This window comes from Perissodus microlepis, chromosome 23 (genome assembly GCF_051167445.1).
Source record: "Perissodus microlepis isolate ML-2025 ecotype Zambia chromosome 23, ASM5116744v1, whole genome shotgun sequence".
Classification (NCBI taxonomy): domain Eukaryota; kingdom Metazoa; phylum Chordata; class Actinopteri; order Cichliformes; family Cichlidae; genus Perissodus; species Perissodus microlepis.
The window spans coordinates 37,111,308-37,129,525 of NC_140482.1; the positions used below are offsets into that span (position 1 = coordinate 37,111,308).

Genomic DNA, 18,218 nt, shown 5'->3' on the forward strand with positions numbered 1-18,218 from the left:
AAATCACGCTGAGAGAGCCACAGCAGCAGGAGGCTCTCTTTGGAGAGTGACAAGACATTAAAACACGAAGGACAAGCCATATAATAGAAGGGTGAATAAACAGAGGGGAGGGAAGTGGCAGCACGAAGTCAGTTACATCACTGTGTTCTGCATGCTGCCCAGAGCCAGAGTCTTCAGCCCACAACCATGAGCCAGTCAGCTGTTGAAGACGTGGAGCTCCACCAATGACTGTTTGTACGCTGTCTGTTATGTGTTTGCCTAAAATACAGATAAGTCTACAATACTCAAACTACTTCTCAATGTCCAAACATACATTTTTTTCCTGTGTCGTGTTTCTGAGAGTCTTTAAAACCTCCCTCCCCTTTCTCTTGCCTCGGGCTACAGCCCGAAACTCTCCGCTTTTATTAAACCACTGGCTTAAGACCAATTACACCTGTGAAAATGTTTCAGAGCACGAATAAAACGATGGAAAAGGTCACAGTAAATGCGCTGAGACTTCAACTTCCTTAAATGATTAAACAAATTCCTGCAGTGGACTTTGTCCGCAGCTGTCGGTGCATTAATAAACACAAGGGCGAGGGCTATGAACCTGTGAGGCTGGATTAGCAGCATGGACATACATGGAGCTGTTGCTGGTTGACTTCTTTCAGAAAGAGGCTGTGAAGTTTTGGAGGGGGTGGGAGTGGGCTACTGTTGGTGGAAGTCATGCTCTGTTAGGCTTAAGTACAGTACATCCGGCTACTGAAAAACATCGGCCAGTCTCTTATGAAATCCTATGGCCTGAGGTTTCAGTCACAGAAGATAAAAGCTGTTAAGTCTGCTTTATTTGAAGGTTTGTGCTTGGAGGAAACATTTCCAGGATCTTACATAAACCTGAGAGCTTAAAAAAAAACGTAGGGATAGAAGTTAGTATTTAAATGAAATAACACCTATTATTTATTCACGATTTTCTTATTTTCTTCCATATATGCCTTATTACAGTTTTTCAACATAGCCAAGATTTCAAATGATGAGGTCAGTGCATGTAGAAGTAATCCCTGTGCGCCAAAATGTCAGGTTTCAGACTGCTCTAAACAGACAAATCGTTCTACTCTTGGCCTTTTATGATGTCATTAAGAACAGATATCCCTAATATGGTCAGTTGTAGCTGTGAAAAAAGGGGAGCCAATCAGATAAAAGTTTCCTTAAATGCAGGCTGGCCTTAAAGAAAGAAAAACGGGAGCTAAATAGCTTGTTTCAGATAGAGGCTGCACTAAAGCCTGGCATAAGATAAATAAGGGTTATTTTTTTGAACTACTACTCATGCAAAGCATCTCTATTAAAATATGGATTTGTTAAAAAGTGTGGTGTCTTCAAACAAACATGCATAAGTACACAAAGGGTTCCCTGCCTTTTATCCAGTGCTCATGAATCTGTGTGTCTTGACGACAAGAAATTAGTGTGCGTTACTTAACATAAAACTGAAAAGAGTTGCCAAATCCCAGTGAGAAAATAAATAAAACATGGAAGAACAGCTGCTGTGGCAGTTCATTTGAACTTCTTTGGTGGGACACGACCATTTGAGCACAAAATTATTATTATTATTATTATTTTAGGTACGCTGTCATGCACACAATCTGCTTACCATGTAGTATCCAGGCAGCAGCTTCTGTAAGAATTCAGCCTCCTTGTGCATCACAGTCTTGATGATGAACTCATCGTCCTTTGTAAGGTAGAAGACTGAGCCACTCGCTCCAGGATTGGACAGCTCGATCAGAGGCTCGTTGCACAGGGAGTACTGCAGGGTTACACACAGAAAAATGACCAATGTTTGGAAAAAGTTAAACCGACTATAAATAAAACTTTAAATAGATGAGAAAGAATATTGACCTCATTTGACCTTACAATTGTTTACATAGAGGATATAGTATTAAGTAAAAGTACACTGAATTAGCTGTTAGTAGTACTTGTCTGCAAGACGCACAAATTGTACTACTCTGAAACTGAACGGAACTTCGTAGACAAGTTACAGAAAACATGTTTTTTTTAAAGTTGCAGTGTATTCGACAAAGTCATGGAACATGATCATTTCTTCAGTCAGTGCGAGTCACACTGAGTCAGTAAATTGTTAACGGTGTTCAGATTTGACTGAGCCATGACTCAGAAGAGTTCGCCTAAGTACTTTAATTGCTTCCATAAGCTCTGTATCACAGCCGCTGCTGCCGCCATAGAGGTGGAATTGGCTGAGTGGACCGAATCCTTTTCACCTCTCCCCGCATAGATCCCCCTTAACCCTTCCCATCTGGTTCTTTTAGATTACTGCAATCCATGCAAACGCTACCAGTGGAACACAAAAAAGCACAGAAAAATAATTACGGCACTTCATTATACATCTCCTCTGATACCTCCCTGTTAACAACACATTAATGAAGAATACCACGCTGACTAGAACTCTCTGGCTCTCTGGGGATCAAATCTATAAATGAGGAGTTGCCTGCAGTGATGATAATAAACATAAACACTGGAAATCAAACACAAACATCAGCATGCTGAGACACAGAGCCCAAGTTTGAATATTAATGAAACACAAAAGGCACACATATAAGGACATAGAATAAATATATATTTTACAGAATTACAATGGAAACAAACACAAAGCTGAAAAAACATGTTTTTAAAATTCCAACTTTGTAACCTTTTTTATACAAACACTCCCCATCTAACTTCCGCTAATTACTCACATTTGAACATTCTCCTGAATCAATTCCAACATTTTAAAACACACCTAAGCAGGAGGGTAGGATAAGAATGTGAAGCTGACTAGGAATAGCAATAAGCAAACAGTTGGGAGGCTCATCTTCACACTAAGATAGGGCTGTTCGATATAACGATATATATCGGATAACGATATAAAAATGTCTATGTTTCATTTTACCCTATCGTTTGTTTTGTGGTGTCGTAAAATAAACTGTTTAGGTCAATATTTTTTCATGGTTTTGATGGTCACTGTAGTGGCTATATTCATTTCCTAAAGTTCTCTCTTTGTCTTATTTTTAATATAACCACACTACAGATGGACAAGCCCCTGTTGTGGTTAGCAACAACCACGGCAAAACCATCGCGTGTCCGCTGGTTTAGTTTCCACATTAACCTTTCACAATAAAGTTCAAGATCCTGTTGAGACTTTTCAAAATAAACTGAATCACGTGAAAGAGTATGCAGAGTGTTTACGGATGAGAAGCAAAAAAGAGCCGTCAGGTGCTAAAAAATAAACCTTAGACTCAAACGTTAGAACAGGCTTTTCCCCGCAGCACGCCGTGTAATAAATACTCACAAAGAAAACGGCGGCCGTTACAACTTATGTCTAAAAATGTATCGTTTCATGCATCGGTTAAAACACTCGACTCCAGCTACATGACGCGCAGCTGGAAACACTTCCCGCAAGTCGAGCTGCACGAGATTCACAGAATTTACATAAAATGTTACATTTTTGTGATTTATATCGTTATCAGGACGATAGATGTCTTAATATCGGGATATGAGATTTTGGTCATATCGCACAGCCCTACACTAAGATGTCTAATTTATCAGACGAGAAAGTCTCTTTAGGGATGTGATAAAACAGCATCAAACCTTCAGCGAACAGAACTGCTGCAGAGACTATTTAAGCGTTTCTTTGTCTTTTTGGGTGTGAGAAAATCTAACATCTCTTTATCACTATTTACTGACAAAACAGAAAGGCCCATAATTGGCAGGTCCACAGGAAATAACAAAAATCAGTAGCTGCCGCCACAAATGTATCAACAACACATTATCTCTTCTGGCAGGCCCTAATGATTTGTCTATGAATAACTTGTTGGTGGTAACACATAACAGAGTGACTTGTTAGAAAGGCTGGATTAGATGGTGCCAGTGCTACAGCCCCACAACAACAATGGCTGAAGCTGTCACTCGTAGCAACACTAACAAGCTTATTGTTGGTTAGGAGACAGAGGAAATACGACCAAAGTGTTCTGGTAATGCAAAAAGCCGTTAACCCTCCAAATTACCTTTTAATGGCAGCAATTTTCTACTGTAACAAATTACTTTTTAACATCCACCACTAATGAACTCTAACAACATCAGCTACCTGTGAACAGAAATGGCTCATATACAGTAATTTTTTATAGTGAGACTACATTTCAGTTCATAAGTCACAGAATAATTATGTTCTAGATTAAAACTTGAGCTTTTAATGCACGCGCAGCTTCAACTTTGACTCTTATCTGTCACTTATCTGCTTTTACAACAGCACCTGGCTTGTTCATAATGTTTTATTATGTCTTCTTAATGATTTCTGTCATCATTTTGTCTTTTTTCCTCTCTTTTTATGCATTCTGAAATGTTTCCATGCTGCTGTTTTAGTACCTTGTAACTGTGGTTTAGAAAGATGCTATATAGAAATAGCATGTATCATCATCATCATCATCATTATTGTAGCACTTTATGCCCATAAATTTTAGCCTTGCAGTTGAAGTGAAAGTTGTTGTTTTTTTTTAACTTACAAGCAAAAATCCACAGCAGACTGAACACTAAACATGAACATTAAGTCTTTCCTGAAGCACGTCTAACCAACAACCAGCGATCATGTAATGTAATCTTACTTTGGCCTTACTTTTGAAGCATTGTCTAAATTAATTTCAGTGGTCGTCAGTGCGTAAGTGTGCAAGTACAGAAATATCAGTGATATCTGATTTTAAAAATCATTGAAAGTTTTGTTGACTATGTCCCAAATTAAAGTGTTGACCCCTTAGGTTAGTGAGGTTTACAATGGCCCCTTGTTTATCACGGGAGTTAAGTCCTAAAAATAACCCGCGATACGTGAAATCCGCAAAGGAGCCAACTTTATTTTTTAGTATTATTATAGATGCTGTAAGGCTGTAAAACCCCTCACTACACACTTTATACACTTTTCGCAGACAGGCATGAACATTTTCCCACTTTTCTCTCTTGTTTAAAAACCCTCAAAGTTCAAACCTTTGTAGAAAAATAAGTCCAGTATTATAGAATGAAACCAAAGGCACCCGCGGTTGCCTTTGATGGTGCAAAACATTTAATCAACATTGTTGTATTTATTGGGGAAAAAAAACTTACAAACATACAGTGTTTACACTATGGAATCACACTGCTAGCAATCGAAGACACGGCACAAGATTGATTGACAATACTCTACCGCCAATCAGGATGCAGAAAGTAATGCACAGTAAAATAATTAAATAAATAAATAAATAAATAAATAAATAAATAAATAAAAGCATGCAAAATTGCACAAAAAAAAAATCAGCGAATTAGCGAGGCTGCGAGAGGTGAACCGTGTCATAGCGAGGGACCACTGTATACCACTTCCTCTGCTGCTGCTGCATTTTCTATAAATTTCAATTCAGGATTTGCTGAGCGCCGTTCAATTAACACCATCTACCAGTTACGACAATCAACTAGATTGTCCTATGTTATGTCCAAGTGCTTAAGGAAATGCTTAAAAAAGAAATAAAAGAGAATATGGACTCTAGATTCATATTATAATTTTGAGTTTATGCTGCTCTGATAAACTGAATTTCAGTGTGACCTAAAATCTGAATAATGAGTACAGCCAGTCAGTGGTGAAATGTCTCCAGATGACTTGCTGACTGAGAGAGAAAAGAGAGAAAAGCCGGCACAATGCTGTGTTTCCACGTGGTTCGAGTACCAATGCATTGAGGACAAGTGCACATGGAGCATGCAAAAACACTGACTAATCAGTGTATGTATATGCAGAGCGTTGAATCATGCAGCCTCCAGGTTCCCCAGACAGGGGAACAGAGACAAGCTCCAGACCTGCCTTCTCTTTCTCCAGCCTTCTTCTCCTCTTCTCTCTGCCCTCTCAGATGCTGTCTCATGGCTTATTGTCCACATTCCTTTTCACTTAGCTCTCTACTAAGATCCCACTTTTTATCAAGAGTTTTTGTCTTCTAATTCTGTTGTTTACATCTCCACCACAACAAGTTGCAGTGATGCCCTTTTCTGTGTCAAATCGGTTTGGCCACTATCGGCCGTTAAAAAGAAGTTTATTTATATCTAAAATTAGAGAAAAGGTGAAATGTCAAAAATCGTCCTTTCAGGACATTGGAAGGATATAAAAGAAATTTATTGATAAGGTGTGTGTAGATTCAAATCAAAGAGTGCTTTAACCGATAAAGGAAAGTCTGCTACCAACCTTGATTGGTCTGCTACCACTCAAGTGTTTTCAATTACCTTAAACTTAGTCTGGATCTAGAGACAAAGACGAGTGAACTCTTACCAGGTAGTCATCCGGCCTGATGCCAAACAGTTCTCTGAAGTAGCGGAAGGCCACAGGAGCGTACGTTTTAAAGCGGAAATCCGGGAAATGATGGGCTGGAGTAAGGTTGCTCCCTTCACTAAAAGTTTAGGATAACAACATCCGGTCAATAAATTTAAAAAATTCCACTTATTAGTGCACTAGAGGGCTTTAGTGGGTGTTTGGGTGTAACAGAAACCTGGGGAAAAAGATGCTCTCCACCACGTAAAAGTCCTGCATTAACACATCTCTTTCAGGCTTGGAGCTCAGGTTACCCACTGTGTAACCGATGCCCAGCTGGATGGCACCTTTCAAGGCTGATGATGTGGTCTGCAAAAGAGGGAGTGGAGGAGGCAAAAATGAAATTCTTCAGCTTCTTCTAAACCTCACAGGACAGTCTGAGATTGCTCTTTAGAAATGTTTCAGTAGAATCTAATGGTATCATCTATAAAGTGTACAAAGGCAATGAGTCTGCGTCATGTCATTTCATATTTCTGATTACCAGACAAACAGAAAATGCATATATTTCTTAGATAAATTAACCTCTGATAATAAAACTGACTGAAAGAAAAATCTCTTTATTTTCCTCTGGCCTCTAAAACCTTTTTTGGGTGTAACAGGGCAGGAAAACTCATTTTATAACACCTAGAGACATAGCACTATTCTTCAATAGCATATCAAAGGTCACGCTTAGAAACAGAAACTGTATAGTATAGCACCTTCTTATAAGTAGTCTCCCCTGATGCGTCCACCCCTCTGTGTCCAATCTTCTTTCCTTGACCAGGCTGGCCTGAGGATGAGGCCATCTGATAAGAAGAAGAGAGAAGCAGACTATTATAATCCGGTCAGCAGTACTTGCACTTCTTTATGAACGGAGACCACATAAATATTAAAGAGTGGGAAGTGACAGAGAATCATTGAATGGCAGCAATTTCAACGTCTGATGTTTTTCATTTTGAAGCGATATACAGACTGTAGCTCAGCTAATGTAATGGAGCTGATGTAATGATTATCCACTGCAAATAATTCTAGAGCCACTGTACGTAATGGTCACTGAGCTTTTGGTTTAAACTGGTATTTAAGTAGATTTAAATAATCTGCACACTCCTATTAAACAAATTGGGCAATACTTTAGGGCTTGCTAAAATGCGCTGCATATAAAAGGGATTGATCAAATTAGGAGGATTAAAGAAGACTTATTATGCTTATTTCCAGCTTTGAGTTTGAGTCGCGGCTCAGAATAATTCCTGTTTATCTCATACTGGGCTTTAGTGCAACGCCTCACTTCTTCCACTGTCTTAAGGAAAACATCCCTTTATTCTAATTGGGTGCCCCTCCCGAACAAAACAATTTGAACAACGTGCAGGCAGGACTCTGTGCTGATGATCATATCTGCTCTCGCTGACACTGGAGAGAACACAAGAATAAAAAAGGGCCATAAACCATGTTTTTAGAGAAGGGTGGAGTGAGCTTTTGCCTCACTAAGGATTACTTATTCAAACTCAGAATAGTTTAAATGTAGCTGTATATATGTATGTAGAGAGCAAGGATACATGCTGATAAAATGTTGTGTCCTATAAATACAGACAAGAAGAAAAATCACTAATGCTTTTAAATATTTTGTGCTGTTTGTAGTGACATTGGAGGCAGTTTTCAAGCACCAATTAAAAGCCTCAAATGAAACCATTATAGTGGGATAGTATGGGACAAAAAGCAAAGTAAAAGACAGAGAGACAGGTGCAGGTGGTGGCTCACCTCTGTGATGAAGGCTTTCTTAGCAGCTGCATCTGTAAGAGAGGGGACAAGAAGAGACAAAGCACTGGCTGTAAGTCGCTCTGTGACAGAGAGGCTCCATTACTCAGCATCATTAGTCCTTTCCGTGACAAAGATGAATCCCACAGGGTGGATGCAGCAGCCTAACATTATGTAATGACAGTGTCAAACACAAGCAGGGGCCTGACTGAGTGACTGCAGGAAACAGTAACATCAAGGGCACGAAGTCCTTTAGAAAACCTCATGAACTACAACTGATTATTCTGCTGTGCAGGCGGCACTGAAGCCCATGTGTGTGACGGTTGACTAGACTATGCACCAAAATGTATCCTATTTATTTGTTCCAATGCCAATAGGTTTATTCAGACATTTACAGTCCACCCACCCCAGCCCAAGTACAGGTTCACAGATACATGTGTGACTGCAAGCTCTCTTAATGAACTAACTTTAACTCAATATGCCTCTGTGGCGTGAATAAGGCACGGCGGGACCACAGATCCGTGTTTTGAGCCATTTATTTACACTGGCTGCAGCTCCCAAGCTGCCAGCCGCACATCACACCACAACAACAACCCCTGAGTCCCCGTGTTTTAACACCGCGGGTGTGATCTGCAAATGTCGTGCAGGTGCGTCCGCACGGCACCACAGACCACGCCCCACCACAGCCTCATATCATGAGACAAGCTCAAACATATTAGATAAACAGTTCCATTATGGTGACAACGTGCTACACTATTAAATACTAATCATACCAGTAAATACATGAAGTAAAGCAGTATCTGCCATGTTATGATCATTTCCAGCCTAATAACAGGATGTAAACAGTAGAGAAAGGCAATCAGAGTCCTGTTTCCACCAGGAAGGCCTGAAATAGACATAATTATAGACATATATAACACTCAGCATAATAATGGAGAGAAGGGTAGGAAAGCAGGAAAGGGAGAACGGAAAATGAGCAAAAGAAAGAGTGGAAAGCGATGAAGAGGGTGGTTCAGAGATGGCTTCAGACAGAGAGGGAATTAATCAGCCTCACTCTGTTACTGTTATCATCATAACTGCTATCACACTCAGCAGCCCAGATGGTGGAATTTATGGAGAAACTGCAGCAACACAGCCTGACAGTTGGGAATAAATACATGATGATATGAATACAACTGATGAGACACTTTGATGAGGACACCAGTTTTGCTTATGTGATTACTTTTCACTTTTGGGAAACAGATGGAGCGGCAATGTTTAAAAGATTTTCTTGTGGTATTGTGTCAGTAAGGTTACAACACATCCCGTACCGCTGAGGAAAGCAGAAAGTTCCTCATTGCTTATGACAAGGTGATAGGCCTGATTTTGTTGGAGAAGATATTGCTTTCAAATCTCACTGCTGCACGCCTAGAAACATGCAACCCTGCCGTTAGGACAAAAGAGGAGCAGCTGGGTGAAAGCCCATTCAGCCATTTCAATTAATATTCAGTCATAGTGAAAGAAAGTACACCCTCTTTCAAAAAAATAATCAAAAATATAATTAATCTTGAATTGTTTATCTACCACAAATTTAACCAAAATGCAGAAACAGTGTATTAGAAAGTACATCCTTACTGCTTACATGGGAATAAAGAGGTTTAGGATCAGTCAGGTACTGCTAATCAAATAAACTCATGAATGGATTAAGGGCAGGTGTGAGGTTTTTGGAGAATTCAGGAGGGTGTTAACATGATGCCAAGGAGGAAAGACGACAGCAATGATTTAGAGAAGAAAATGTTGTCCCCCATCAATCTATGAAGGGTTATAAGACCATTTCCAAACAGTGTGAAGTCCATCGTTATATGGTGAGATTATTTAGTGAAAAACATTCAAGACAGCTTCCAATCTTCCCAAGAGTGAACCTTCCAGTAAATTCAACTCAAGATCTAACCATGCAACGCTTGAAGAAACTGTAAACAAACCCCAAGTGCTGCATCTCAGACTCAAGAGCAGGGGTGTCAAACTCCAGCCCTCGAGGGCCGGTGTCCTGCAGGTTTTAGATCTCACCCTGGGTCAAAACACCTGAATCACCTGATTAATTCATTACCAGGCCTCTGGAGAACTTCAAGACATGTTGAGGAAGTCATTTAGCAATTTGTATTAGCTGTGTTGGATCAAGGACACATCTAAAACCTGCAGGACACCGGCCCCCGAGGCCTGGAGTCAACACCTGCGCTCTAGAGTTTGAAATAGACTTAAAGAAAAAGAAATGAATCAAGGTGCTGCAATGATCTATACATCAGCAAGATTGAAATGCTCTGGTTTAATGAATGGAAGCAACGCTTTAAAGAAGAGTGGGCCAAAACTGATTCACAATGATGTGAACGGCTGATAAAGTCATACAGGAAACAATTATTTTAAATTACTGCTGCTAAAGGTGATTCTACAAACTACTAAATCACAGGGTACGCTTAATATTTCATGCACCGCTTCTGCACGAGTTTTTGTAAAATAGTCAACCACATGATTTTTATTATGTCCTGATACATAAAAGCTTAGAACTGAAAGAGGGTGTACCTTCTTGTAAAAGGTGACACAGAATCAGCCATCAAGTACAAGTTGGGTTGAGTTGCAAACAATTTCAGGAGAATTACCTTGGGATCACTTTCTAATGTTGTCCAGAAGCAACTGTGTTTGCTTTATTCGGCACAATTAATGGACAATGTCTGGAAAAGCTGCAGTGCAAGTGTGAAAACATCTCAGGTGGTGGAAGGAAATGTAAAAGGGAAGCTCATTTTGTTTTTCATGCAGCAAATGTTACCAGATCCCAGCGTCTGAATGTGCACAAGCTTTTGATGGTTTAAAATGGGTTGGCTCTGCTCCTCCCGAGGAAGCAATTTTCAGAGTGCGCATTACTGTGAACAATTCACAACAGGCTAAATGAGAACTGAACATGACTTTCAGCCTGGACTCTGCAGAGACTTCCTCTTCTAACCAGCACACTATGATTCACTGTCTCTCACCAGCTGAGACACTAACAGCTAATACCTATAAGCCAGGGTTGTACAGGAGTGGGAGAGCATCCTCACAGCTTGATTTGGTGCTTGCAGCTCAAATGATAGCCAGCCTCTCTCAGTCTCTCTTTCTGTGCACAGTCTGCCTGCCTGCCTCTCGTGCATGCCCACGTGACTGAGCCTCACAGCAGCCAGTTTTCCACCCCTCCTCCTGCTCCGTCTCTCTTACATGCTCCCTCTTCCACACACATATTCACACTGGGATGCACAAACAAGCGTGCTACGACAGCTTCCTGCAAGGTGGAACAACCAGTAATAAAAATATGGGTAAAACAAAGAAAAGCCAATGGAGGAATGTTTGCAGTGCAGAAAGACACTCCTGCTTTCAGTGTGCTTACTATTCATTTTGCCTGTGTGCACATGCATGCGGTTGGCTGGATTTTTGTGCTTCTTCCACATCTCTCCAGTCACTTCAGAGTGTCTGCTCCAAATGTGTTGCATGTGTTTGTATGCAAAGGAATCTAACTAACTGTAGCTACATCTCTTCTTTTCCACATGCCTGCACCTGTCAAGACAGCCCCAAGAGTGTGTATGTGCGCAAAGGTATGTGGGATTGTGCAGTGACTGGGAATACACAAGATTAGGTGTGTGAGTCAAAGTAACAGCAGACCACACATTGGGTCCATACACTGCAGCTGGATGGCTGCCTTCTGACAAGCTCCTGTAAGATATCGGTAGTCTGCACAGGCATTGCATTAAGCAGCAGCCTGAGTGTAAGATACTTACAAGGCTTTTTTTAATCTAAGTCTAAATGTAGCTTGTTGTATTCACTCAAAGAATCCATCCATCCTCCAGGTCTTTGCCAACATTAAGTAAACCCAGACGAGCCATTATTAAATTACTTTAAATTATGGAAAGAAGGAAATAGGTTAGGGAAGAGGAAATATTACACAGGAGCCAAAACTATATTAAAAATTTCAGCCTTTAAACTAATGCTTCTGTCAGCCTGAAATGCAATCACTGTATATTATGATTACAAGCACGTAATTAACTCCAACGGGGAGGTTATTTGATGGATTCAGGTTGCCTGCCTGATGGTTGGTTTATTAGCACGGTTACTTAAAAAGTCCAACATACATTTGGATTAAAATGTTACCAGAGGTTGGGTCAGGCCTAACTAAACAGTGATTACCCCTTAGAGTCGGATCATATGTTCACAAATATAAGTTAAGAGAAATGAATGTCCTCAAGAAAACATCACAATCCAAGGATATTTTCTGAATGCAGGAAGTCCGTTGATGCATGACGTGGAGAGAATTTTTCAGCCTTGGCAGAGGTGTGAAGTGGGGTGTGTGCGTGAAGTGCAAGACTTGAAATCACAATGCTTTGCAGCTGTTCATGTAATTCCTGCCACATACATTAACAAAAACACACAAGCAGGAAGCTGATAAGAGCATGTTAAAGTCAATAAAGAAAAAACAGAGTAATAAGCTTATGTACCTACAAAAAATGTGAAAACAATAGTATATTTATATGCCTTGACCATGAATACAGGAGTCTTATTTGATAACATGTCTGTGGTATCTCTGCATTTACCTTTAACATATTTACCCTTCTCGTTCAGTGTTGCGAAGCTGCAGAACGAGGAGATACTGAAAAATTGTTCTCACTCCACCATTATATGGCAGCAGGCTGTAGAGCTCTTCAGGGGATGGAACAACAAATAGACCCATCCAAGTAAACAGCTCCTAGCTGAATCTGTTTCCTATCTAAATGGCGATTTGTTGGTTTATGGCTTCTTCTCATAACCCTGAAGAGAGTCGTCCATTACTAGCTGCTAATATTCACGCGAGGTGAAATGAGACAGACTGTCTGTGTTTTTTCATTCTGAAAACCCTGCGCTTATATGATTATGTTCATATTTTACTAGTTGGTTGTTTTCCAATTCCTGAAAGACCATCCATGCATATCTCTGCTAAACTATAGATTAAACATTTGCTCAACAGAGCTTAGATAATTATGCCTAATGATGAATCAAAGCATCCAATGTCTATCAATATGCAGGAAAGCATGTTAGCAAACAGCTGATCACATAAAACTTTATGTAGGGAATAGCCCTGCTGGATAATGGATGCTTTTCCAGAAATGTATGAACTGGGGTTTCCACGACTCCCATAATGTAAAATAGGTGTGATAAAATCCTCAAAACCCCACAAAAGTCGACAATACTAAGAGATAAAATAACCTGAGACATACCAACACACACATAAAATTTATTCTTGTCCAAACTTGCTTTACAATGTGCAGGATACTGCAAATTGAAACGCTTCACTGGGGGGGAAAAAACACGGATTGCTAAGATCCAAACAGGATATTCTATTTTTCTTGATCTCTGCATAAATGACTCATTAGAAACATTCCCATATTTATTGAAATCTTTCAGGTTAATCCAACATCTTTGACACTGAACTGGTACAATCACTCTTTGCTTTCTATGACGTGGACCTGAACAACACACACACACACAAACACTCACATACAAACACTTTTTCTCCTTCTTGTTTCCATGGTGCCCCTATTGAGGTCAGCCGGCATTTTTATGACTAACTCACGTGTGCCTGGAATCAACAGACAGATGCTGCCTTCCACATGTCCTCTCATCCTGCTGTTAAATAGGGCATTGGTGCAGCCACACAGCAGTATATGATATAATGCAAACACATACACGTACAAACAGGGTGGAAAAAAAGAAAAGATAAGCTAAATAAAACCAAGTGCCAACCTCCAGGGCTGAAAAATGAAGCAAGAGGTGCCAAAAACTGCCGTTCCCCGCAGTGGCCACTTGACACTGACTTTGACTCAATCCTCAGATTCTTAGGTTAAAATGCCCACTTTCGGCAATGTAATAAACATGTTTGTAGCATTAAAAAGGGGCAAAACAATTAAAAGTCAGGAAGCAAAACCACTTCCAACACCAAATACTGGAAAACGCTGGAAAGCTATACTGGCATGAACTGGATAATGTGTTAAGAGCGAAAAATCCCACATTGTCTGAATTAAATCAAAGTTATCAAATTACTGATGAATTTAAAAACACCTTGAAAATAAAAGTGAAAAAACGATCCAGCAGGCTGGTCCATCCATCCATCCATCCATCCATCCATTTTCTTCCGCTTATCCGGGGCCGGGTCACGGGGGCAGCAGCCCAAGCAGAGAAGCCCAGACCTCCCTCTCCCCAGCCACCTCCTTAAGCTTATCCGGGGGAACACCGGGGCCTCCTCCCGGTGGGACATGCCCAGAAAACCTCACGCAGGAGGCACCTAGGGGGCATCCTTGTCAGATGCCCAAACCACCTCAGCTGGCTCCTTTCAATGTGGAGGAGCAGCGGCTCTACTCTGAGCCCCTCCCGAATGGCCGAACTTCTCACCCAATCTCTAAGGGAGAGGCCAGCCACCAATGGAGGAAGCCCATTTCCGCCGCATGTATGTCACTACCCATAGCTCGTGACCATAGGTGAGGGTAGGGGCGTAGATCGACTGGTAAATTGAGAGCTTCGCTTTTACACTCAGCTCTCTTTTCACCACAACAGACCGGTACAGCGTCCGCATCACTGCAGCCGCTGCACCAATCCGTCTGTCGATCTCCCGCTCCCTTCTTGTATCACCAGCAGGCCGGTCCATTTTTCAGAAATTTTACTGAAGTAATTAAAAATGGTACTCTGTAGTTTGTATGGCCCCCATGCCCTTATAATATCAGGGGTTAGGGTGTCCTGGGGGATCTCCCAGAACAGGGCATTAGTGGTGGACCTACCATTTGTGGTATTCTATGGCAACTGCCAATCAGGCTACATGGTGCCGGGCAGTGAACACGGGGCCCAACCGAAGACATTTTGCTCTCAGGCCGCCCTCATGACGTCTGTTTCTGATTGTTTGGCCAGAGGTATTCACACCAGGGCCCTGCTGGAGGTCCCCTTCTCCTTGCACAAAGAAGCAGATACTGTCCCTGCTGATGGGTTGAAAACCTTCTATTTTAGAGTTCACATTTGGAGCAAATACCTAAAAATCCTCAGAACTACTTTATGTAGTAGATTCTTCTTTAGTGAATCTAAACAACAAAATGACTCACAAAGACGAAACAACTCGCGTGTTTGCGTAATTCTTCACATCACACACACTGTAGACAGCCTTGTGTCTTACTGACGGCAATGTCTGGCCCAGATGGGATCAATATTGGTTCTCCCTGAGGATGAGCTAAGTAAGAGGCTTCTCTGAGATGATTGGTTATTATCTTGGCAGAGACTCACTGATGGTGGTCCAGCAATTGATTGGGTGTTAATTTTTCATGCCACAACAAAGCAGCTTTTGATAGTCGTGTCAAAGTGCGCCTGACCCACAGAAAGCAGAAATCCATCATTCTGTCAGTATTTAAATGCAGAAAAAAATCAACACAGCAGCCTAGTCTGTACTCAGCAGCATAAAGTAGAGCCAATGAACAACAATGGATGATATGATGTAATATTATCTCTAATGGTGGCGAGGTCCTGAATGGTGCAGATGTTCAGAAAGACAGAATATCCTCAGGTTCTCCTTGTTTTTTGTTAAGAAGATGGTTAATATAAACTTTACTCCACAAAAAAAACCAATACTGCAACTGCGACTTCTCTTTAGACTGAGACAGGGAAAACTGATCCTAAATCTTTGTTATCAAGCCTTTCTAACCTTGAGCCCTTGAGCTCAGTATCCATCAGGCTGTGTACTTTTCCATGACCACACCAGCCAGCTCGTGTGGTCCTCGCTCCTCCATCTGGTTTTGGTCCAGAATGAAGCGCAGGAAACAGTAATAACAACTTAGTGATAGTTTACTGATGTACATTAGTGCTATGTGTCGTTTGATGATTTTTTAAATGACGCTCTTTACTTAGCAGATACATGTGATGATCTCCTGATTTCTGAGCACCATTTTCATCTTACCACAGGACATCATCAGTGGTCATGTGGAGTTCACGTCATCACGGGTCAGTGCTGTTCTGGCAGCACAAAGGGGACCTATGCAAAATTCGGCAAGTGGTTTAAATGTAGTGGCTTTATTAAATATAATACTAAAACTAAAAGGAGGACGAACAGCAGGCATGGTCCTGTCTGAAAAACAGGATCTGTGGAGTCAATTAACTTGTTTTGAATAGACCCATTCATTTGTAATCATATTTTTATTTACTCTCCACATTAGCACCCACATTTCCAGCCCTAATGTGACTCAGATCAAAGAAACCAGTGCTAGTGGCAGAGACAGTGATTAGAAGCATTGACAAGCTGGTTTCTGTCACAGCACTCCAGAGTGCTTACCTATCTAAGACAAGCCTGGTAACATACATTGTCAACATTTCCTTTCAGTTGCCTTTTCTTTATTAAACAGCTACTTTTTATGGTGTTATTTATAATTAGGGAGTCATCAACTTCCTAATGCTAAGCTACACAAAGAGGCTTTAAATGTTCTTTGCAATTATGGCACCCTGGCAGAATAATAGCCTTACAGCTTATCCTCACTGCTTCTGCATGTAAACACACACGGAGAGAGGCTGGCATAGGGAGACAAATACACCCTGCTTACAAACTTCAGCAGGAAATACGGTTTAAACAATCTCTAAACATGTTACCGTGATTTAACGTAGAACTATGATGCCAGCACACATCCACAATGTTCTCTTTGCAAAGTATTTTCCCTCAGGATTCCTTAGATTTACTGAACAATGGGGAGCACACACAAGGGGAAAGTCTCTATGTCCTCTGTTGTCAGCACACATCATCCACTTTGTGAAATACAGTGAGAACACCAAAGGAGAGGACAGCTTTTTACTATGCCAAGTCATCCATTATGATCAATAGCAAGCAAGTAGGCTTAATGAAAAGCTTCCTGCCCGCAGCTGGCTCAAAAACAGATCCTTTGAGGCACATAGCCTGGAGCTGGATGATGAGCAATAGACAGATAAATACACACAGATATAAAAAACTAAATATTTACTTATGGAACCTTTATGAGAAAGTTCTCCAAACTCCTGGCAAAAATAGCTTAGGCAGCTAATGGATTAATTAAGTAGTTATTCAACAGGAAAGTCACAGACTTTTATCGTTGCTTATTTAAAATGTGGCAGTTATTTGCACTATCAGGAAAATTGAGGTTCTGGTTCAAATGTTTGTTTGTTTGTTTTTACACTTCACACAGCATCCCAACCCTTTTGGAAATGGAATATTTGCTGCTCTGGACTTTTCTTTACTGTTGCAGCGTGATCACTTCGTACAGACACGACTGACCGCAGCAAGTCGGAGGTATTGTTGGTGTTGCAGACAGACAACATCCCAAAGAAAAAGCCAGCCAAGTCATGGTCATTATTACTTCACTATCCCTAATCCCAATACCATTCTCCCCAGGCCATAAGGCTAACTGTCAGGATTATCAGGATAAGATGGTACTAATGCAGGGACAGGTGGGAGCAGGAACCCGTCTGTCTGTTTTTCTGGGTTACTAGATCCTTTTGTATCGGGCCAACTGTTAAAACTGATGCTCAATGATTACTGTAAGACTGATTTTACATTAGATAAATGATTACATATGTCTCAGATATCATCAGAGATGCACTCTTCACTACAAGACCTGTCTGCCATTATTTGCATCCATACCGATGTCTTTTATGTTCAAAACAAGAGTGAAAAGTGGCTGAAATGACGGCTGGGCAGTTATATCAGCTAATGACTCCATTCTAAATTTCACCAGTTGCATCTTAATTTCAAACTGTAGACTGGACTAATGGAACAGGTGGGCATGAAAGTGTAATTTTTCCTCAGAGAAGCGTGAAAGCTCAGTGGACTTTGAAATGGAAATCAGAGGTGAGGGGATGCAGGGAGAGCTGCTTTTATTAAAGCTGGGCCAAGTCTAGTGATAGCGGGCAGGTTTTAAACACATCCCAAGGACACACACTTCATACAGCATGAAAAGTCAATTAAACAACAGCTCCTGACAGTCAGCTATTCAGACGCCTACCTGTGTGTCTGTGGGAATGTGACGCCCGCTCACAGTGCACAAGCCAATATGCAGATGGAGTCAATGCAAACACAAATGAGAAGTTTTAATAACTACTATTTCAATGTGGAGAGGCTCAGTTACCA

General features: G+C 40.9%; 1 protein-coding gene across 2 annotated transcripts in view; it reads right to left on the bottom strand.

Annotated features, from left to right (window-relative positions):
• The window catches only part of pip5k1ca (phosphatidylinositol-4-phosphate 5-kinase, type I, gamma a), a 55,243-nt gene that overhangs the window by 25,364 nt on the left and 11,661 nt on the right, over positions 1–18,218 (bottom strand). For both annotated transcript variants that reach the window (XM_084921506.1, XM_084921508.1), the window contains exons 2-6: positions 8,069–8,100; positions 7,033–7,119; positions 6,513–6,643; positions 6,296–6,413; positions 1,625–1,777 (exon numbers count right to left, since the gene is read on the bottom strand). In XM_084921506.1, the coding sequence (XP_084777632.1) occupies positions 1,625–1,777; positions 6,296–6,413; positions 6,513–6,643; positions 7,033–7,119; positions 8,069–8,100 (521 nt within the window). The remainder of the gene's footprint in view (positions 1–1,624; positions 1,778–6,295; positions 6,414–6,512; positions 6,644–7,032; positions 7,120–8,068; positions 8,101–18,218) is intronic.